This window comes from Magallana gigas, chromosome 9 (assembly GCF_963853765.1).
Source record: "Magallana gigas chromosome 9, xbMagGiga1.1, whole genome shotgun sequence".
NCBI classification, from domain to species: Eukaryota; Metazoa; Mollusca; class Bivalvia; order Ostreida; family Ostreidae; genus Magallana; species Magallana gigas.
Genome location: NC_088861.1, coordinates 19,123,111 through 19,146,615, shown reverse-complemented (window position 1 = coordinate 19,146,615; position 23,505 = coordinate 19,123,111). Strand labels below are relative to the sequence as shown.

The following is a 23,505-nucleotide window of genomic DNA, read 5'->3' as shown; positions in this document are numbered from 1 at the left end:
CTCTCTCTCAAATTCTGAAAAACTATTTAATTATCTATTCATCAAAGATACTAAAGAATATTTTCTTATTAACTAAGTAATTAAACTAATTACTATTTAATAGATGTCAATAAATTACTGCCTAGTTTATTATATCCATAACGCCAAAATATGATGTGTTGAAATAATGTAATTCAATTTAGTTTAATTAATTTGATTTGACTTACAATCTAACTTAAGTTTGTTGATTAATTAAGTTTAATTTTAAGGTTCTTCACAAATTTCGGAACGGTTTGTGAATGGCAAAAACAAGTTATCGTATTCTATTTTATTTAGGTGCAAGTGGATAAATTTTAAGAAAATATTAGATCTGACACGATATTTATTTACAGTACCATAGACTAAAGATTATTGAAACTGCCAGCCATAATGTGAAATCTTTGCACAAGCTTATAATATAGTGCCGCTGGCATTGGTTTTTAAATTTTATTTTAAGCTATTTTTTTTAAAAATTAGGTTACATGGTCCAAATTATTTCAAGTATATACAATGAGAAAGATTTAGACAAAAAAAGTAATGCTGTAATAGAATCATACGATGTTTTATAGGAATGTTACATGGTTAAGGACACTGAACACACCACCTAAATTAAAGAAAATAATCGTTATAAAATAGCTGCTTATGAAAAAAAATTCAACAGATAGATTGATTGTTAAAAGAATAACAATTTGTTTTTAAACCAATCTAACGAATATTTCAAAGCAAAAGATTATTGATATACACGTGTGCGTAAATGACAGTAGCAAACACTGCAATTGTAAACAACAATTAATTAATTTAAGGAGTGAGGAATCATTCTTTGAGTATAACGATGTGATAAATTACGGTCGGAGTTATCAAATTCAATATATAGCCCAAAGGGCTTTATAAAATATTTGATCCCCCCAAACTAGTAATAATCAAAGTTTTATTCCTTATTACTTATATCTGTAGAGGGAAGTATATATTTTCAGCAATTGTAAGATCTGATATATAGAGACATTAATGAAATGAATTGTACCATACATTACCAAATCGATTTTTATTGTTATCACAGACAAGGACATTGCAAAATATATAACAAAGAAACAACCTTTATAGAATTTATTTGTCGTAAGTCACATTTCGGCGATTGGCTATTGAATGCAACCAATCAGTAGATTCAGATTCTGCTTTCTAAATTCATTTCAACAAATATCAATGGGATTGCGAATCAGTTACAAATTATTGATATCGCGATAGTAAAACTTTTTCTTCAAAATGTTGTGATTTTTTTCTTATTTCGGTTAAATGTGATTATTTTAGTCATATTCTTATTTGCCCAAATCTTTATCTCAGAAATTCAGAAGATAAACAACAAAGTATAGACAACAACCTCATTCTCTAGCATTGCGAGAAATAACAATCAATCCACACGTAGCCTGTGCCATGTTTTAACGCCAATTTGCACACGGTGACATAATTTCATGTGTACAGATCGTAATCTTCATCTCCCACGAAACCACAGATTTGTTAAAGCTACAGGTCATGACAGCTCTACAGTTAAACCTTTCTTGTACTTGTAAACAGTAAAAATAATACTTTTTTAATGAGAGGTACAGAGACAACAACGCTTCTAAACATAATTTTCTAAAAGCGAAATGCAATTCTAAAAACGTCAAATGATCGTGTACGTAAACCCCAGCAAATAAAAAACAGGATCTGGTAAGCGAATATGACCTATTTAATTAAATGATTAATTATTTACAAATCAGAAAGAAGAGCGCACCTTTCTGGAAAATATATATAAGAAGAAGGTGATACCTAAACTTTTCATAGAGCAGTAACTTCGTTTACTGAAAAACTTCAGACAAAAAGTAAGTTATATAGAATCAAAACACAACTGTTTGTTATTCAAAACTATTCCATTTTATGACTATGTAATATTTTTTTTTATAAATTAATATGCTATCAAAATAGAAATATAAATCTACGTAAAGAGTTAATGTTTGAATAAAAAATTGATCATATGCTTTTATTACCCTTGTGTAAACCAACTTTGACGATGATTAAAGTAAAATGTACGTGTTTTTTTCTTCAAAGCAATACCACGATGAAAGCTTTCAGGCTTGCGATTTTTGTGTTCATGATTCTGAAAATAGAAGCAGCATGGAAAAATAGCTGGGACAAGCCGCTCAACTTCCAATGCTCTTCAGACAAGTTGGCTATTTATCACATTGTATCGGAACATAGTAACTCCAAGGAAGACCGGCGATTTGACTTCAACTGCAGACAAGTTCCATCTGTCTCGGGATCTATCTCCTGTAAATGGTCTGGTACGGACTTTTGTTGTCATACAATTTAATTGGCTCCAATTTCGTCACTGCTACTTCAAATTAATACGACGTTCTCAACAATTTTAAACAAAAATTGTAAATTCTTTAAAAATCTTTATGTATGAGAGAGAGAGAAATAACGAGCGAATACATATTTACAATGTAGCTATTGAATTTGTTTATATAAGAATACAACTGAACGTTATCAAAAATAATAGTGCTTAGGAAAGATCAGTTACACATTAATCAAAATTATTTTCAAAGGTGTGGCACCTTTGGTGTTGGTTATTATTTGGCTGGCAAAGACAAACAATAGCGTAATAAGCTTGTCATATTACTTTATAGGTTATGTCAATGAGTACGATGCCAATGTGCTTCACGCTTGTTCAAATGGAGGCTATCTAAATGGTGTTCACAGTGTCCATAACAATAAAAAAGAAGATAGAAGGTACAAGTTCAGATGCTGCACCCCTCGATCAGGTGATTACCTTTCCATTTTATCTAAAAATGAAATATGAGAGGTACAAAATGGCAGTATATTTTCATTTTTTATTCATTTTGATATTTTATTCTGAGCAGAGTCTGAAAACTAATATGTGTTTATTTTAAGGATATTACCACAAAAACTGTAAATGGACTGGCTGGGTCAATAATTGGGATAAAACCTTCAGTTATTTTGCTCCTACTGATTACGTCATCAGAGGTGTGAGTAGCATCCACAACAACAAGAAGGAGTAAGTACTTTCAAAGAAAGCATAAATTATGAAATTTAAAGTTAATTCAATGTGAAGGCATGTAATGAGGCTCCCTATTTATTTTTTATTTTTACAGGGACAGAAGATTCAAGTTCGAAGTTTGTCAAGTTGCAAAACTTTAGAGTAAAATGAACCATGGAATAGCTTGTTTTCTTTTATTTGTTTATTGTCATTGCAATAAATGTCGAAATAATTACTGTATTTGTCAGACATATTTATAGATAGTTAAAAATAGTTTTGTACTCATGACCCCCCACCCCCCCCCCAAAAAAAATATGGTTTTCTAAAAACAAGTGTTTCAAAACTTTTCCGCTATTGGTTAATTCTGTCAAGTGTATTAGTTCAACGGCTTAGCTATTTGATACTGACTTGAATGTCTGTAAAGATCGCTGAATGGCAACATAAGGTTGCCTTTTAGCTGAATCAATAGCAAAACCATTTTTAAGAACGATTTTGTATGGCTATTAAAGCAAACAGCTATCATCCGGTCGAATGATTTACATTATTCTTTTAAACACTCTAGTCTGAAATTCAAACGTTGCACTGAATTTAAGCAGATAACATTTTTACGATTTGGGAATGTTCGCAAAAATACAATTATCATACACGCGTAAAATCCCAAAAAACGATAACCAAAAATATTGAAACATTGCCCTTAACAGAAAATTTCATATTCGATTAGAATTATCAATTAATTTTTATAAAACTAACACACTTTGACTTAACAATAACACATTAAAAGTAAATATAACTGTCAACATTGTATATAATGTCCATGCAACAGCATGTTTTGAAAACAATAAGTAGTTTGTTATGTGGTGTCGACTAATGTTACCAATGTGATAAATTTCGAATTTAGGTACTGTACTATTATTTGTTAGGTAAACAACATGTTTCATTACTGAATGTTGTGAAAAATAAAGCATAATAATTCATTTTTCGTCTTAACTCTCAGTCGGCTTTGGTCATTTTTATTCTTGAAGTGCTACTCGTAAGCAACATGTTGCAACAACGCAATGACTGCAAGTTATTTTGCAGCCTAATTCGACGGTATATTGTCTGATAAGATTAAGTATATATATTTGGGGGAATACCAATATTTCAATATCTCTCAGAATATAAAACTAAAACTTTTGGGTTTTTTCTGATGAAGGTCTTCTTACCACAGTTGAGATAATTTTTTTAAAACTAATCTTTTTTCAAATGCATGTACCTTGCAACTCAAAATATACTGTATTCAGGGGATTTTTTCGCTTCGTGGTATTTTCGCCCTTCAACACTTACTTGCAAACCGTTTCGCCCCGTCTTAAATTCGCCCAGACACGCTTATCTACTAAAGAATTAGCTTGGAACATTGGAAGTCGCCCAGTCTTAAATTCGCCCGCTGACAACGAGTGTGAAAGGGGCAAAATAAAACGGTTGCAAATATTTCCCTGAGTTAATATATTTATTTTCATTATTGACTTTTACATAGTATTTTTAGCTTTTTAAAAATAATTGACATTTATAAAAAATATTCTAATTCTTACAAAAACAATTGTATAAGAACAAAAATGAAAGTGTTCATAATGACGCTTGTATCTATGATGTCAGGATCAGCCACTCATCAGAGAGGTCCGCCATCTACCAGGTTATCAAAACATCATAACCATTACGAAGAACGGCGATCTGACTTCAACTGTAGAAGAGTTTTTTCTGTCTCAGGACCCGTATCCTGCACTTGGTCTGGTATTGTAGCAAACTATGTCATATATATGGCACGCCAAATTCACAAAAATAAGCTAATCATAGTTTCACAAACGATAAACTATGTTTAACGGTTGTAAACTATAGTTTACGGACAGAAAACTATAGTTAACGACGATAATCTGTATTTTACATCTGTAAACCATAGTTAACGCGATAAACTATGTTTCAGAAGTGAAAAACTATAATTAACACTGAAAACAACCATTTGCGATTGCAAAACATGGTTTATCTGATAAATATAGTTTCACGATTGTGAAACTATGATTAACAACTCTAAATATAGTTAACGAATGTAAATTATAGTTTACAGATGTGAATCTTTATTTATCTGCAAAATCTATCGTTTACGTTATTTTCAGACAGATAAACTTAGATTATCATTCGTAAACTATAGTTTACAACCGTTAAATATGGTTTTGCAAATGAAAACTATAGTTAACGGGGTCGTTAATTATATTTAACGAATAGTTAACTATAGTTTACGGTTCGTAAACTATAGTTATCAAAAAACTATTGTAAACTATAGATTAACGTCCGTAAACTATAGTTAACAGTCGATAAACCTAGTTTATCATCTGTGAAACTATATTTAACGCCGTTAATCTATGTTTCACATCTGAAAACCAAACCATAGTTAACGCGATCATCTATGTTTTAGAAGTGTAAATCTATAATTAACACTGAAAACAACCATTTGCGATTGCAAAACATAGTTTATCTGATAAATATAGTTTCACGATTGTGAAACTATGATTAACAACTCTAAACTAAAGTTTAGAACAAATTCCAGAATTAAATTATAATATTCAAATTCCAAAAATCTCTGCACTCATCCAACAATGGGAAAGGCGAATTCTTACTCCCATAGGAAGACTTACTGTACTTAAGAGTCTTATTATTCCAAAAATAAACCATTTACTTATTTCATTACCAAATCCAAGAATAGAAACTATTAATTTTTTGAACAATGATTTTTTTAGATTTATTTGGAAATCCAAGTGTGATAAAATTAAACGCTCAGTCGTGACACAAAACCTCTTTGCAGGAGGCTTGAATATGGTGAACTTGAATAATTTTATAATTTCTTTAAAGTGTTCTTGGATACAAAGACTAGTGCAGGGGGGACAATCTTGGTTGAGTATTTTTAAAGCAGTGTTTGGAGATACTGTGTCTGGATTTTTGGATTTTGGTGATGCTTTTATTGAAAATCTTTTGAACAACTGTACCAACACTTTTTGGAGAGATGTTCTGAAGTCATGGCTTATTGTATTGAATACACATTTTAACCAAAGTCGAATTTCAAATGATAACATAACATATGCTCCAGTTTGGTTTAATTCTAAAATTAAGGTGGATAAAAAGCCTGTGTTTTATAAAGAATGGTACAGAAGAGGTGTTAAAATTGTGAAATACTTTTTATATGAAAATGGATCATTTCTATCAAAATCTGATTTTGAAAAGAAATTCAATTTTGAAATATGTTTTATGCAATACAACAGTATGATTAGTGCTGTAGCAAAGTTTGTAAAAGGTTCAAAGTTCTGTAAGGAAACCTACAGCCATAGCATTGGTCCTTTTGTTCCTTATCATTGTGTTGAAATTCTTTTATACAAGAAATGTACCAAGCATATTTACAAATTAATTAATACTAATACAGTAGGTATATTACCAACATCAATTAGAAGATGGAATTCCACTATTGTACAAAGAGGATATCCGGATTTAATTTTACAGGATGTGTTTAAAATATGTTTCAAGGTCACTAAAGACTCTTCTATACAATGGTTACAATATAGAACATTACATAGACTTCTCCCAGTTAAAGCTTACTTGAAAAAGTTAAAATTAGTAGATAATGACACTTGTACTTTCTGCAAGAGTGAAGTTGAAACCATTGAACATATTTTCACATCTTGTCCTACTGTACTTGCTATCTGGAATAGTTTGAGTATGCATATTTACAATACTGTCTCAAAGAGAGTTGGTTTAAATGTAATCAATGTATTATTCGGAGAGGCTCCTCTCTCAAAGTCAAATTTAGTCATTAATTTTCTAATTTTATTTACCAAACAGTATATTTTTCAATGTCTTTGTAATAAAAAAACCCCAAACATTGCTGGACTAATGTGTCATTTACTTTATAGATATGAAATTGAAAGTTGTCTAGCAATTAGAAATTCTTCTTTTTACAAACATAATACAATATGGTCTGAATGGAAAAATCTTTTCTGTGATGTTTAATATATACAAGATCTAGAGCAGAAGTCATATAGTTTTTTTTTCCTGATTGTATCAACTTTATAGTATAATTACTTATAATCTATGGTATGTGTGTTTGTGTATGTATGAATGTGAAAAATGTAATTACAAAAAATTGCAAATAAAAAAAAAAAAACAAAACAAAAAAAAACAAAAACTCTAAACTAAAGTTAACGAATTAGATTATAGTTTACAGATGTGAATCTATATTTATCAGCAAAATTTATTGTTAACTTTTTAACAGATAGATAAACTATGATTATCATTCGTAAACTATAGTTTACATGCGTGAAATATAGTTTCACAGATGTAAACTATAGTTAACGAATCGTTAACTATAGTTTCGGATCCGTAAACTATAGTTAACAGCCAATAAACCTAGTTTATCGACTGTGAAACTATGTTTAGCACATTTTTGTGAATTTGGCGTACCATACATATATTTTTGTGCTTTGCAAGTCAAGAAGTTGTAACTTATTCTGTTCTGTACTGGTGCTTTTTATTCAACGTTTAATTACCTCATAATATATTCCAGAATATATCATAACCAGTCATCCATATTTCGTTCAAAGAAAGTAAACAAATGTTTAGAGTGACTGTTTAAAGTTATATAAAAGCCATTTGTTTTTAGGCTACTGCTATTGTAAATTCTCATATTGGGTTTAATTGGGGTATCTTTTGGTATTACTAGGAGGCTTTTTGGTCATCAAAATAACCATCAGATCGACCAAAAACCTTCAGATGTGATTTGTTTACCTAGTAACTATATACTGAATTACTGGTATTAAGTAAAGCTTGTGGGGTTTTTCCTATAATCTTATATCGAGCTTTTCTTCTAAAGGAGTTTTTGACATTTTGTATATGTTTTAGCTTTTGGTTTCAGGTTATGTCAATAAATTTGATGCCTTGGTTCTTTATACTTGTCCAACATTTAATTTTTTTTATATTTACATGGCGTTTTCAGTGTTCAAGACAATTACACAGAGGACAGAAGATACAAATTTAGATCTTGCACCCCTAGATCATGTGAAAATTTAAAATGATAAATTAATTATACTGTTACCTGATTGAGTTTTGTAAGAAATAACAAAGTGAGTAAATTTTGTAACATGCTATAAGAATATCACCATAAAAACAGAAATTGGACCGACTGGGTTAACAACTGGGTTGAAACATGCACCTTCTTTGCTCCAGATGGTTATATCATCAGAGGCGTGTTTAGCATTCACAACAAATATACTGAGTAATAAAATAATAGAGGTAACTTATCAATATAGATATGAAATGTCAGTTTACGAAAAATGTGACACCAAAACAGTCGTTTCATTTACATTATATAATTATAAATTTATGAACTCCCAGGTGATTTTTAAAGATTAGAATTATATGCAATTAAGCCATATATATTATAATTAATTATTTGTAACGTGTCAAAATGTCTTGCGGGTGAGTTGAAGAGACTTACAAGCGCCCTTTCCATTTTTCTACGTATGATTTGTATGCAGCAGTTATTATTATGTTTAATGATAATACCTTTTATGTGACATGTGTTTTCTTCTTGTTTTATCACAAACGATATTTGTTTACATTTATAAGTCTCCTATTTGGGCATTTGTAGATTATGTAATTAATTGGTGCTATCGCTAGGTCAAGATCCTAAATTTAATACTATCTGGGTAGGATGATATTTAAACCAATCAGCGTGGCTCCTCTAGACCACGTGATCATTCTTGTTTTATTTACTAGAGGGGAAAGCCACGCTGTATTTTAAGAAGATCATTTGGGAAAACCCTCCATCCACCCCTTTCTTCCGCCATAATTATAATTTTCACTTTATTTCTATTTTCATGTATTGGTATACTATGTATCTTGTCATTGCGTGTATCTTGTTATTTTCCACCCTTTTTTGATGTTTGGCATATATCATTGCCTTGATTTTTGATATGTTTTACTATTGGGGGTCAGCATATTGCATAATGTACTGCCAAAGACTTTACACAGTAGTCAGTTGTTTTCTAGTCTATGCTGACCCCCTTGATGGTGTATATATTTATTTTTCGTCATTTACTTCAATAAATGACATGTGTTCATTTCTATACCTGTTTTGTTTTCACTATGCTCAACATCAAAAAACTAAGTGCAGTTGTCTTGGCTTTAAATAACATAGGAACATAAAGTTACTTGTGTATTGTGTGCATTTACCCTTTATTGAATCGTAAGGAAAATATCGCGTATATTTTATTATCTATTAAATGATTTTTTATGATTGTTGTATGTTTAACACTCGAACTGTTGAAAATTAAAAAATTGATTTATCACAGGTTGTTTTTATGGAAGTAGTGAACAGTTATTAAAAGAAGACGGTTTTGAGGTCCTTCCCTTTTAGCTCACCTGAGCTGAAAGCCCAGGTGAGCTATTCTGATCACATTTTGTCTGTCGTCCGTTTTTCCGTCCGTCCGTCTGGCCGTCTGTCTGTCTGTCCGTAAACTTTTTATATTTTGAACTTTTTCTCTAAAACCGCTTATCCAATTTCAACCAAATTTGGCACAAAGCATCCTTATGGGAGGGCGAATATAAATTGCAGAAATAAAAGTCCGATCTGTATTCAAAGCGGAGAAAACCTTGAAACTGTAGAAAAAGGGGGGTGCATTTTTAAAAATCTTCTTCTCAAGAACTACTGAGTCCAGTTCAACGTAGTTTAGCATAAATTATACTTAAGGGAAGGAAAATATAAATTGCAAAAATTAAGGGCTAATTCTGTTTCAAATCTGAGTTATTACGAAAATAATAAAGGAAAGGCGTGTTTCAATCAGTTTAATAGCTTCGGGTTCGGCATCCGGTAAAATGGGTAGGCAAGACTTGGCCTGGTCAAAACAAAAGATTGGCAATTATTAATCTTATCAAAATTTCAGGATATTTGATGGACCAGTATATTTGTATTCGCTGTAAATATTGCTGCATTAAAATGCGTATTTGGAATTGACGATTGGCGATCTGCCCCGGCTTTTATTTAGCCACGGCCCGGGTTTGCATACCCATTTTACCAAGACTCGTATTCCATACTTCTAAAATGAGGTTCTTTGTTTAAAGCAGCCATGACATTATACGAAAGAGGGTCGATTTGACTATGATGAATTTGCTTGTTGTGCAACAGTTCGCGTATAAAGGGAAATTTTTGAAACATGCAAAATATATTGGTGCCAATTTTGTGGAGTAAATTGAGGCTAAATATTTCAATGCGTTGACAGTTTTCATACATGACGTTGGTGTTAGCTTGTTCTGATTTTAGTTTCGTTTTCATTTTTTATGCTTTGTAACCTGGGAATTATCGTCTGTATTTCGTGATTTTGACGTATCAAATCAAACAGACACTTCGGTAATTTAAACAGTTAATTGTTTACCTGCGCAAATTAAGCAAAATCTGATGAATCAAAAAAGTACTGAAATACAATTCATTCTATCGGTAATTCAGCATTATCTTTTGCGTAATGGTAGATTAATGCAATAGGTTTTGTTGAGATGTTCGGCATTTTCTCGAGTTTATTCAGTTTAAATAGAGTTTGATATCGCTGCTGGAAATATGTAGGTATATACATGTATATATATGATTCATTTCGAAAAAATAAATTGTGTTTTTTTATTTGTTATGGTGCATTTTCTTGTGTTTAATTGTTTACAATTTCTATTTACATGTACTGACCATATTTGAGTGTTAAGCTTCGAATTATAAGCAAGATACAGAGATTTGCTCACAATTCTATGTATGTACACAGATCTTAAAAACTAAAGATTAAAAAAGTAAAAAATTTGTCAATATTAATTAAGAAAATTTTCAAAGTCTGTTCTTCCAGAAACCAACTTTAACAACTTATTGTATTCTAAACTTAACATTTTTTTTCGTCATTATTACTGTACATTTGATTCTTGGCTGTGTTTGTATAAACTGATTTTGAACCTCAAATACCAGTGAACTGGTCTTGAGTGAATAAAAGAATTGAAAATCTTAGGCCATTCTTTTTTTCATTTTAAATGCTGAATAGGAAATACCAAGTTAAAAATCTTAAGCTGAATGTAATAAACTCATGTGAACAAAATATGACTCAAACCTAGGCGAACTGTGAGCTCTGTATCTTGCTTATAATTCTACGATTGACGCTGAATGTTTGGTTGAACATTAGAAATTCTATATGAATTAGAGTATGTTAAATACTTGTACAAACAAAATAAAAGAATGATATTCTGTATATACCTACCCTCTGGGCCCCCCTCTTTATACAATATATAATGTGAAATCTATATCAATTTTGATAGTTTTTCAGACACGAGTAAATAAAAACGACATCTTTAAAACAGTTTCCATATGTCTGACACATTTCTGTTGCGGGGATAAAGTAATTATCGCTATTCCTACGAAAATATCACAGCGGAAAATTATCTGGTTTGTACGCGAAGTAAATAACAGTCATTTAACTATAATGGAGAAGATTAATAAAATTTTTGAATGTTTTTAATTTGAGGAATTGAGCACATTGAGGTGCAATTTTCTTCTTCACATCTATACATGTAGGATTTTTTTGATAAAATACAATAACTATTATATTTTTAAAAAATACAATAACTAGTCAGTAGTTAAGGAAGAAATGTACCTATATGCTCTCATATATTTTGATTGCTTTATTAAGTGGCGGAGGGGGCAGAACGAAAATACAGGGAATTAGAAGTTATATAACAGTGTACCCCTACCAAATGTTTAGTTTTATATCTTGCGTAGGATTTTCTTATTCTGGTAAAAAATAGTATTTCATGAGGGTACAATATCAAAGATTACGTGTACGTGTATGCAAAAATAAGTTTAAAAGTCGAATACTTTTCAATATTTATTTTTTGTTATTCTACCGAGGGACCATAGGGCATAATATCTTTTGAACGCCCATTGTTGCTCAGGTGAGCGATGTGGCCCCCTGGGCCTCTTGTTAAAATAAATGTTGGAGAAATTTTGTTTTAATAAAATAAATCAAATCTAAAACATGATTTTAAGCAATTGATGTATATTCAGCAATGTGTGGGCATCACAAAATTATATGCATATACTAATGAATGGTTTCGACTTAAGGAATCTACCTACGTACCAGGTCAGATGGTAATCTGTTCAACCTCTCTCGCTTTAAAGCAAAAACTAAAGTCCGCGACAGACTCATCCGGGACATGTTATTTGCCGACGATGCAGCAATTGTCACCCACACCCAGGAAGAACTGCAAACGTAGATGAACCGCTTTTCAATGGCCTGTGGGAATTTTGGCTTGACTTTCAGCCTAAAGAAAACAAACGTTCTAAGCCAGGATACTTCCAAAGCCCCAGCTATAGCAATCGACGACTACCAACTGGACGTCGTCCACCAGTTCACGTACCAGGGATCTACCATTACTGACAACCTTTCCTTGGATGTTGAGCTAGATAAGAGGATCGGAAAGGCTACATCCACTCTCGCTCGACTTTCAAAAAGAGTTTGGACAAACTCCACACTGAAAACTTGTACCAAAATGGCAGTATACAACGACTGCATAATCAGCACCTTGCTATACGGTAGCGAGTCGTGGACAACGTATTCCAGGCAGGAAAGAAGACTCAACACCTTTCATCTGCGATGTCTGCGCCGCATCCTGGGCATTTCGTGGCAGGACAAGGTGCCTAACACCGAAGTCCTGTCTCGGGCGAACCTTCCAAGCATGTTCACTATGCTTCGACAACGCAGGTTACGCTGGCTCGGGCATGTGCGTCGAATGGATGACGGACGTATTCCTAAGGACATCTTGTATGGAGAATTGAGATCTGGGAAACGAAGCATTGGGCGCCCACAACTTCGATTCAAGGATGTCGTAAAAAGAGACATGAAGGCCCTTGATATCGACGTGCGATCTTGGGAAGACCTAGCAGCAGATCGACCCAGATGGAGGTCCACACTACTCAGACAGATCAAGTCAGGGGAAGAAAAGCTTGTGCACGCAGCAGAAAACAAACGCGCACAACGAAAGCAGCGCCTAAACCCCGAAAGATCAGAAACCATTCACAGATGTGACTTTTGCGGAAAAGAATGTCTCTCCCGTATAGGACTTTTCAGCCACAAACGTTGCTGTCATAGAAAGACAAAATAGGTACAATATCCCATGGTCGTCTGCGACCGATGGAGGCCTACTACTACTACTATACTAATGAACGTGTATTTTTCTCTGAACCATAGTCATTGTTTCAACAGGGATAAAAGATTCAATGATACAATATACTAGTAGAAAGAATAATAAATTGAAAATGAAAAAATAGATTTGAATAAATAAAATAAAACACATATCACATGCGCATTAAAGCTTGCTTTGTTCAATAGCATGAGTATTACGTACTCAACAGGTAATTAAAATTTTTGAAAATTTAATGATTGTGAAAATGCATACGAAATACTCATACAATTTATTATACCTATGAATTTTACGTTTTTATTAGTTTAAACATGAAAAAACAAAAGAAAGTACCATTCTCTCTATGTCCAAAGTCTCGACCATTTCATTGAGTAGACAAAGCTTTATGTTGAACGAAACCTATTCATAAAAAAAAAGCACCCGTCCGCTGATTAAACTGATAACACTTTGATATTTTCCAATTCTTCGATACTTTCTGTAACGCTATTGCTTATAAAACCTTTTCGTGAGTTTTTAAGAAAAGAATCAATTCTCCATTGCACAGTTTGAACCAAGTAACAGTCTCGATCTTTAATCTCTCACGAGTTCTACTTGATACTTTTTCTTAAATGAATATGTATCTGAAAATAATTACTAAAAATGTCCCATTTTAATGATCTCAGTTGCACGTATTTAACCCGTACGAATAATTCTACCCTGACTTAAGGCGGACTGTAGGCAGAATTTGAAAGGCGGATTCCGTCTTTCATTCCTCTGAATGTATATTCAAGGTGGAGTCCGGGCGGTATATGGCTCGAATTATTTAAATGAAATTAAGCGTATTCCGGGTAATAAAAATTCGCCTTAAAACAAACGGGAATCCGCCTTAATCTTAGGTGGAAACCACCTTATGATAAATTGGAATCCGCCTTAATATAAGGTGGAATACACAAGATTCCGCCCTAAAATAAGGTGGAATCCACCTAAATATAACGTGGAATCCGCCTTAATACAAGGTTGCGTCCCTTAGGGTAAAGATGAACTCTTTACAACGGACAAAAAAACTTCTTTTAATTTATGCTTTTGAATTCGGTGACTAGATCCTTTTAAATTTGCACCGGATGGGGTGGAATCATTGCTTTCATTTCTTTTATAAATCAGTGGCCAAGACCATCTATAATTCCTGTGTATTTCCTTTTTTAAACACTTCATAATACAGATATTACATCCAGAATATCTTTATATTTTCCTTATGTTTGCCTTCTACTTAATATAATAAGTTGAACTTTTTGATTTACAGTCCCTGTTTTCACTCTTTTGTACAGGTAGTTCCTTGAAATGTGTCTAGAGTAGCTCAGATCTTCCTCGAATCTTTTCGGTAATTGCATCACTAAAAATACTTCTCTCACATATTCTGAAAAAATACATGTAATTTGATAAAGCATTACTTATAACCAAACAGTCGATCAAATATAAATATATCAATATACATGTATACATTTTTGTTATAATCATGATTATAAAGAATAGCTTTTATCAATGTGAACAAATAAAAAGAGATCCAATCTTTACCTTTCAAAACTTTGATTTTGGTAGGGTTCATGTAAATGGATATGACTGATATTCTACTTTTTAGTCTCCCATGTCCATTGTCCTTCTGCTTTTGAGCTAGTTTTTATTTTTATCAGGCTGTTTCTCAATACTCATACTAGGACAGCTTAAATATAAGAAGGCAGCTTGCCACCCTCCCAATGACTTGTTGGTGTTGTTGCTTTCCTTCTTTTTTAATTGTTTAGCATAATGTCAGTTGTTTTCAACAGCTTTCAAATCTAAAGGAATGAAGGGATTTCTATAGTTTATACATTGTGTGACATTTACGCACTGCCTAAACCTATTTTTTCTTCACATACAATTAGCACAATTTTAACTGTACTTTAGTACTATCATTGATAAAGTCATGAACATAATTAAAATTTATATTGACTTACTTTCGATATTAACATTAAGGTTCCTGTGTTCATGTCTTTTAGTCCACATAACGCACACACTTTGCTAAACTCCATAAGACTTAGTTTACATCAAATAGCTGTAAATAATTTTCACTGTATTTCCCCAAAAATAATCCTCATAACGGTTTACACATGTCTAAATTTTGTAGCACAAAGATGATCAGGAAAGTTAGGCATGGCCGCTGTTGCCAAATTCAAAAGCCTCTGAGGCCAGAAATATGATAAGGGGTAACGCTGATTTTGTTTACAAGTGCTTGATGGCCATAGTAAAACAATTTTTAGTAGCAGTTTAAAAGTACAATAAATATGCTAGCCTGTTCAAAACTCATTCCTGTCTTTATATTGATTAAACATTGCGGCTAAAATAGTATGTACATGTTTAAAATTATGACAGAAATTATTTTTTCCCAGTTGACGCCCCTTTGCAATACAGGGAGAGGCTGCAGCTCTTGCCTGTTTACAAATGGCAGCCTATGTATTGAGGTCAAGATAAAATTAACCAGCCTGTGTGTAGAACATACATATATAACCTGTTTGATAGTGTCATCGGATTATCAATTTGAATTTAAGGTTACAAACCATTGTTTCAAATTGTATGTTTGTGTCATTTAAAGATTTTAAGAAAAAGATTTGTGCACGGGCAGCCCCATTCCAGAAAATATTAAATATCGACGTTGGATTTACGGACAAAATTAAACAATTTGAAGAAAGAAGTAAAGTTTATTGAGTGAAAGCAACAGACAGTTTATAAGAATGAGTTATTTATAGCATAGAAAATGAACTGTTGTGCGCCTTTAACACGATTTGGCCAAGTTTTAGCCGTAAATTTTATATTATATTACTTGCAAAAACATTGCCAATTAGCTAGGTTAAGGCGGAATATTTAATGAGTGTAAGGGGAGAAACGGGCAGTGAGAAATAATACGGTTAACTTTAACAGAAAACGGCTAGATGCTGAAAATACGGCTAAGGTTTGAGGTAAGGTCCGGTTATGAATAAGATGGAATCCGTCTAACATGCAAAGCGTTTTCAATGTACGCCTTTGATAATACTCTTAAGTACGGCTACATTTTAACCGGAATACGTCTAAGTTCACCCTGAGTCCAGCCGGAAAACGGCCAACATTTTCGTACGGATTTCTTTACTAATTGCCACTTAATAGAAGTAGCTCTTGTCATAGGTTGAATAAAAGGTCAATTTGTATGATGTCCCCATAACACACAATCATTCAGAATACATCGCAATATAGAACACCAACCAGTGTGATTTAATCTATTCATTTGGGAATTAACTTGGGGAGGATAATCCTTTACACGATGATCTATGCTATTATTCTAGCATTGGTTTATAATGGGATCAGTGTATCTACGACTAATGTAGCGTCCCTCTTGACCGCAGATAACTCAAAACTTGACAACAAAGCCATCGCAGTATCCCCAAAGAATTTACAGCCCTCGATTCAACAAGAAATGAATAACTTGAAACAGCAGCTGAACCAGGAGGCACTCATAAGATTGTCGCTCACCAAACAATTGTATTCAGTCCTTAATGACGTTGTTGAAATGAAAAAAGGAATGGGGCAGATGGAATCTAAGATACACGAGCTAGAGAAGTTTAGGAACTCAACCTTAGGCGATGATGTTCTCGCAAAACAGTTAGTAAACTTGCAGAAAGATCTTGTGAATTTAACATCAACGTGTAAAACTGCAAGTCATGGTAAGTTATATCTGTAATATTGATTCTTTGAAAATATGTCAAATTGAAAAAAATTATCTGATATCATAATGATTATCTATGTTCCGTATGTATACACAATAATTATTATTTTTTACCACATCTTCCTCGTTTCTCAAAATTTCTAGTCGCAAATCTCAAAGTCAATTTATACGTACATATATAGTTAAACCGCAACTTTTTTAGTCAACAAGTTTTACTCACCGTCAAGGTTTCTTAGATATAAAGCTTTTTTGTCACTTCCTAATCTATTTTAATACTTCTTTTTATACATAGAATTGATTCTCTATTGTTATTTTGAATGACATTGTAGGAAAAGAAGCTATCGCTTTCAATGCAGTCACCTCAAAGACGCTCCTATATGATAGAAATACCCCTGTGAACATTGTATTCGATACTGTAATGTACGATACTCACGGTTCCTACAGTGCTCAAAGTGGGGTCTTTACAGCACCCTCCAAGGGTCTTTATATATTTACTTGGACAACCTTGGTCGCAGCTGGTAAAATTCTAGATACAGAACTTATCGTAAAAGGAATACGAAAAGGTCTTGGCAACTGTAACAACTTAGGAAACCCTGGGTATGAAAACTGTGCAAATACAGTTCCTGTTGTGTTGGAGGCTGGGGATACCGTCAATGTCCGATCTACTACTGGTAACTACGTCCATGGATATGCATGGTCAAGTTTCAAAGGCTGGAGAAACTGATGGTTGTAACAGTGATATATTGTGCTTCCATTAAAGGCGCTGTGTTATTTATGTATCATTAAATCTATTAAATACAGATATCGTTTATTGAATAAAGAATAACAAAAAGTAGGTATTTGAAAATACTGGCGTAATGGTTTCATCAATATTCGTTGAATACCAATTTTCGTGGATTTCGTTGTTAAGTTGATCCACGAAATTAAATGTGTCATCCACGAAAATTGATACCCTTGAATATTCATGAAACCACAGTAAATGCTAAGTTTATCATCACAAATTAAGCATATAAAGTGTACGATGATGGATTTTTAAGTTAAAGAGTGAGAAGCTATATCTAAGAACCCATTATTTCTTTAGATAAAGTACAATATATTAAAACTTAACATGTAATCAGACATAATAGACAAGATCATATGTTTGGACCAAAACTTGGTTGTAAGAAATAACTATTGTTTGTTTGTTGTTTTTTTCATAATGCATTTTCAAGGGTGCATCTTTGATGTATTGCTATCGATCTACGTAAACAACCAAGCAAATAAAACTATATATACGACCTTGGTTTGAAATAGAGGAATGTATCAGTAAATAAAGAGATTAATGAAGGGAAATCCGTAGATAATGAATCTGTGCATTAAGTGTTATTTACATCGTTTTGAATACGCTAATTCATTTAGATTTTTTTCCACCGGTTTTCCGCAAAATATTTTGTAAAACAGACAATTTTCAACAATAAAGAGTTACATGTATTTTATGATTCATGATTAAATGTAGGCTCGTGTCTTTATCAAAAACAAATAATCATCGTTATACTATTTTATTGTATGCATAGATATTAAATCCTACTGTTGTTATTAAAAACATTTGATTTTTTCCTCATCATTTTCTCAAAGCGGTTCCATATTGGGGATTTTCAAATTATCTAAGTATTTCCATAAACTTGAGACCGTAGAAACACATTTGTCTTTCAAATTAAAACAAAAAATAAAGTTGGAAGATCAATTAAATACTTCACACCTTTTAGAAAACACTTTATATAACACTTTTGCCACTCCTGTAATATTCATTAAACATTCAGCATCCCTGGAAGCTATGAAGTAAGTTTATATTGAATTACGATTTTTGTCTCTTTAAATATTATTTTACTTGATATGATAATAAATCGATTATTGTTAGTTCTATGAGTATACATAGTCTTATAAAGATTACAATATATAAATGAGCATGATTTTTTTTAGGAAATAGAAATAGCTTCGTTACAATGCTTTTGTTTTGAATGAATTTGAGTTTTTATTGTATAAAATAAGTCCTTTACATATTTTAAATTTGAGTCTTAATGATTTCGAAATGAAAAGGCTAACAATAAGTATTTAATCAAACATCCTTTATTGTTATACTTTCATGTTAAAAACTGAAATCTGATTGGTTAAGACGCAGTTAATAATATTTACTATTACCCTCAGCGTTAGCAACGCACTTGGCAACGGGTAACATTAACAATTGTTACATGCGCGAAAATTATGCGCGTACGGTTCGCTGTAGAATTCACGTTATTCCTATATAAAAGCAGTAAAATTTTCTTAAAAAATTTAAAAAAGACATTCAGTATAACAAAATTAATAGTGCCTGTTTGGGAGGATAACAGTTGAAATTGACACCCCTCGAAAACCATTGTCAACCTCCGCTTCGCGTCGGTTGACAATGGTTTTCTTGGGGTGTCAATTTCAACTGTTACCCTCCCAAACAGGCACTATTTATATAATGTTTTACATAAGGAATAAAATGAGCGGAGATTGATAAACTTATTTTGTTCAAAAATTAATCATTTTAAATCCGTGTTAATTCCACAAGTATTGATATCAGTTTAATTTTATCAGGGGATAATTTCCTGACAGTATAAACTATTAAGGATTCTAGGAAAAATATTGCCTGTACACTTTTTGGGGAGGGTTTTTATATTATTTTAACAGAGACTAAAACTATTCTATGCAGTGATTGCCTTCTAGTGTCACACTTAACATTTTATTGTTCAAGTGTTTACTTCCTTAATTAAAGTAAATATTGGGGGGGGGGTGTTAAAAGAGTTAAATTCCAGACGTTTACACCTTTATTTACACACTACATCGCAACTTTATGTTGTTCAGCATCACACAGAATATTTTGATTAATTAGGAGTTTATTGCAGCATTACTCCTGACACGATGACTCACGTGATTGTTCTCATGCTGGTGTTCTGCGGGGTCAGTGCATCTGCAACAACGGAAGCCCCCTACTCACCAAACGAGCAATCTGAAAACATTACAAACGATGCAGTACACGGGTTTTCTGAAAACATTACAAACGCAGTACCCTTTTACGATCCATTCCCAGTGAATCAACAAGATATCGACAACTTCAGACAGCAGCTGAACCAGGAGTCACTAATCAGGCTGTCCCTAACAAATCAGATGTACTCACTGTTGAAGGACGTCATTGCGATGAAAAAACAAATGGGACAAATGGATTCAATCATACAAGAGTTAGCACACCTCAAGAACTCAGGTAATAAAAATCAAATCACGAACTTAACAATCTTGAATTGAGATCTATTAAATTTCTGATTAAAATAAAGTAAGATTAAGTGTTTTATACAAGAAAGTACTTATAAAAATTGATTGAAAGTTTACATGTTTACTTCATGTCCAACAATGAAAACATGATGGAAGAACAGTTTGTTTACTAATTAGAATCACGTTTTTCTTGTCTTAAATTAGATAATTCCTTTATCAAATGATACTCGAAGCATTATAATTCCGATATTCATTAATGTCGAATGATATAAATTTTTATTTATGTGTAATGAGAAGAAACACGATTTTAGCATCATCGACACGGTAAACGAAAAAAAACCCTCTCCCTGAATGATGCATATACTTAGAGTGTTTATTTATTCTTTATTCAAAAATTAGTCTCAACGAAAATCCGCTTGCTGTTTATAACCTATAAAGTAAAGACAGGGAACAACCTGACTAGCAAAACCCCTACAATATCATGATGGAAACTTAAGTTTTATTCGGCTTTAATACTTTTTCCATCAATCTACATGGTCTCTGGTGACGATCTACCCTTAGTTCGTTGTAAATCTCTTTTTTTCTTACCTTAATTGCCAAATCTCTCAAACCTAATGGTCTATCCCTCTTTCTCATCGTCGCCATTGTTGTTGATAGACCGAGATGTGTCACGGGACCCATTTAGGGCGGGGTTATTCAAATCTTTTGTATTTTTTACCGTAAAAACATTAAAAAAAGATTTATTTCTTGTAATTTTGTTATTCGATTGACTTGTGCAGCGTAATTTATGTGAAAGTACTGTCTTTAAATAAAGTAATGAGTCAAATAATCAGATCTTATTAATGTTATTAACTTAAAGTACGCCACATATATACCTTTTATCTACAATATATTTTCTTTATGCAGACAAGGAAGCCGTCTTTTTTCATGCCTCCATTTCTAAGCATCTTCAATTTGAAAGAAATACCCCCGTAAACATTATTTACGACATTGTATTGTCCGATTCACACAAAGCCTACAGTTCTCAGAGCGGATTCTTCACAGCGCCATCTAGTGGGCTATACATAGTTAGTGGAGGCACAGAAAATCCTTAACACCGAACTTATCGTAAACGGATTAGTAAAAGGCCGTAGCAATTGCTACAATGAGGGGGGTCCTGGGTATGAAAACTGTTCTGGTACTGTTCCCGTTTTGTTAAAAGCTGGAGATACAGTCAACATCAGAACCCATAAAGGAAATTATGTGTATGGAGATGGCTGGTCCAGTTTCAAAGGCTGGAAAAACTAACGATCGTACAGTGATGATCTGTTTTATTACTGCTCGGAAAACATGTTGAACTTTAATTTCTTTTAGGTTTAACATTTCATGTTTATTATAAACAAATTTGGTATTATTTCGCGAATGATGAAAGTAATGTATAATATTAATTTTATTCAGAAAATAAAAATTAAGAAAATTCTGTAGTTTTGGATACCTTATCTAAATAAGACGATAAGCTTACTTGATTTCGACCCTGGTATCGGTCTTTTGGAATCAAAAGGCAAGGATCAATACCACCTGCTTGGCCTGTTAAGATGGCTGACATCAAATAATTAGTGTAATGTTCTTAGCATGCCAAATTGCAATTCTTATATTAGCCGAATGTGCTGAAGAAACGTTGAAATCGGGATAATCCATAGGTAAATGAAAAAATAAAAGATACAACCATGCTTTATCAGATATAAAGGTCTTACATGTATGTCACCAGCAGAATTAGGTGTGCTGCATGTTTAGACATACTTAATGTGCAGATTGAGACACTTTAAAATTAGAATTCAACACAGTGAAGTTTGTATTAACAAGTACACCAAGTCTTATTAAAAATTAAATGATGATTTATAAAATTAAAAAAATAAAATAACTTTTGTGATATAAAAAAACCTGTTTGCATTTGATTTCACTACAATGCTTGACTTACGTATAGAGTTGCGAAAACAAAGAAAGTTATCTCTCTTTGTAAACTAAAATTACATCCATGTCTGTGTTTTAAAAATATGACGTTATCATCCATTGAAAGAATTCATGTTTCTCTAATTCTATTGACTCAAGCCTTAATCTAAAAATAATAATAAAGACTTTTTCATATTTGTTTCATGGTTTTTTTTATAACAATCATTGACAAAATCCACACATCTGCTGTGTTTTGCTGAACATATAGAATAACTTTTTTTATAAGAGCAATTTTTTAAAAACAAAACGATTACTATGAATTTTGGAAACTGTATAATCTTATATAGTTTATATAGCGAGTGTGCTGTAAACCCATCATTGTTCTCAAACTATCAATATATTAAAATGCAAAGTGAATATATACCTAAATGCATTTTTAGGATAGCAATTCAAGGTAGGAAATAGCAATTCAAAGTAAGTAATATCAATCCAAGGTAGTTAATAGCCATTCAAGGAAAATAATTACAGTTCAAGGTACGTAATAGCAGTTCAACATAAGAAATTGCAGTTCAGGGTAAGTAATATAAATTTAAAGTAATTAATACCAGTAATTTTAGTTTAAGGTAATATAATAATATAAATACAAGTTGCTCGGATCAATAGTTTATACAGGGTTAGGGTAATTTACTTTGAAATGTAATTAGATACTTTCAAATACATTGAAAATTTTATCAATTACAGTTACATAGATTTTTTTCAAATGTAATCCATTACTCCTAATTACTTTAACAAATATAATTAACTACTCTTGAGAACAAACACACGTAAAAAGAGCATTAAGATACACGATGCTTTATGTATGGTAATGTTTTTAAAATTTGGAGTTCAGTTTTACCATCATATATAGATTTTGCTCAAGTTGAACAATTTTCTGAATTTTTTTTAAAGTTTAACTTGGGCGGTAAAGTTCATCAGTATATAAAATAATAATGACCATAATTCACAAGATTGTTTTTAGAATCCCTTGAAACTAAAATAATTGAAATGTAATTGAAAGGTAATTAAAATACATGATATTTTTTCGGAATGTATTTAAATACATTCAATAAACTGTAATCAAAGGCAGACTTAAATACAAATTACTTCCAAATTCTTTGAAAAATGTAAATAATTACGTTAGATTTTAAATATTTATTTTTCAATTACACCATCCCTGAGTCAATATTTTGTATCCATTTTCTGTTCAGAAATATCATATAACCGGTATAAAAGTTTGTCATTAAATTTTGAAATTACAAGAGAAAGGTTTAAA

The 23,505-nt window shown here is 32.1% G+C and overlaps 1 protein-coding gene and 2 long non-coding RNA genes across 3 annotated transcripts; 2 read left to right on the top strand and 1 right to left on the bottom strand.

The window, feature by feature from the left end:
• Positions 1 to 1,729: 1,729 nt before the first annotated feature.
• Positions 1,730 to 3,281, top strand: LOC105338229 (hemagglutinin/amebocyte aggregation factor). The gene is made up of 5 exons (XM_011443245.4): positions 1,730 to 1,874; positions 2,101 to 2,333; positions 2,679 to 2,813; positions 2,944 to 3,067; positions 3,165 to 3,281. Exons 2-5 carry the CDS (start codon positions 2,111 to 2,113, stop codon positions 3,208 to 3,210), a joined length of 528 nt encoding a protein of 175 aa, XP_011441547.3. The 5' UTR covers positions 1,730 to 1,874; positions 2,101 to 2,110; the 3' UTR covers positions 3,211 to 3,281.
• Positions 3,282 to 13,587: 10,306 nt separating this feature from the next.
• On the bottom strand, positions 13,588 to 16,074 carry LOC105338228 (uncharacterized). Its single transcript, XR_010709134.1, has 3 exons — positions 15,256 to 16,074; positions 14,840 to 15,096; positions 13,588 to 14,681 (listed from the first exon to the last, which is right to left on the bottom strand). It is a non-coding gene; the product is annotated as an uncharacterized lncRNA (long non-coding RNA).
• Positions 16,075 to 16,476: 402 nt separating this feature from the next.
• LOC105338227 (uncharacterized) lies at positions 16,477 to 21,333 on the top strand. The gene is made up of 4 exons (XR_010709133.1): positions 16,477 to 16,992; positions 17,324 to 18,812; positions 19,901 to 20,256; positions 21,171 to 21,333. It is a non-coding gene; the product is annotated as an uncharacterized lncRNA (long non-coding RNA).
• The last annotated feature ends 2,172 nt before the right edge of the window (positions 21,334 to 23,505 follow it).

What these genes read in the sequence shown, in the direction of transcription:
- LOC105338229 (XM_011443245.4), top strand. Translation starts at nt 2,111, where the DNA reads ATGAAAGCTTTCAGGCTTGCGATTTTTGTGTTCATGATTCTGAAAATA. An exon ending in TATCTCCTGTAAATGGTCTG is followed by an intron (nt 2,334 to 2,678) that starts GTACGGACTTTT and finishes ATTACTTTATAG; the next exon opens with GTTATGTCAATGAGTACGAT. An exon ending in ATGCTGCACCCCTCGATCAG is followed by an intron (nt 2,814 to 2,943) that starts GTGATTACCTTT and finishes GTTTATTTTAAG; the next exon opens with GATATTACCACAAAAACTGT.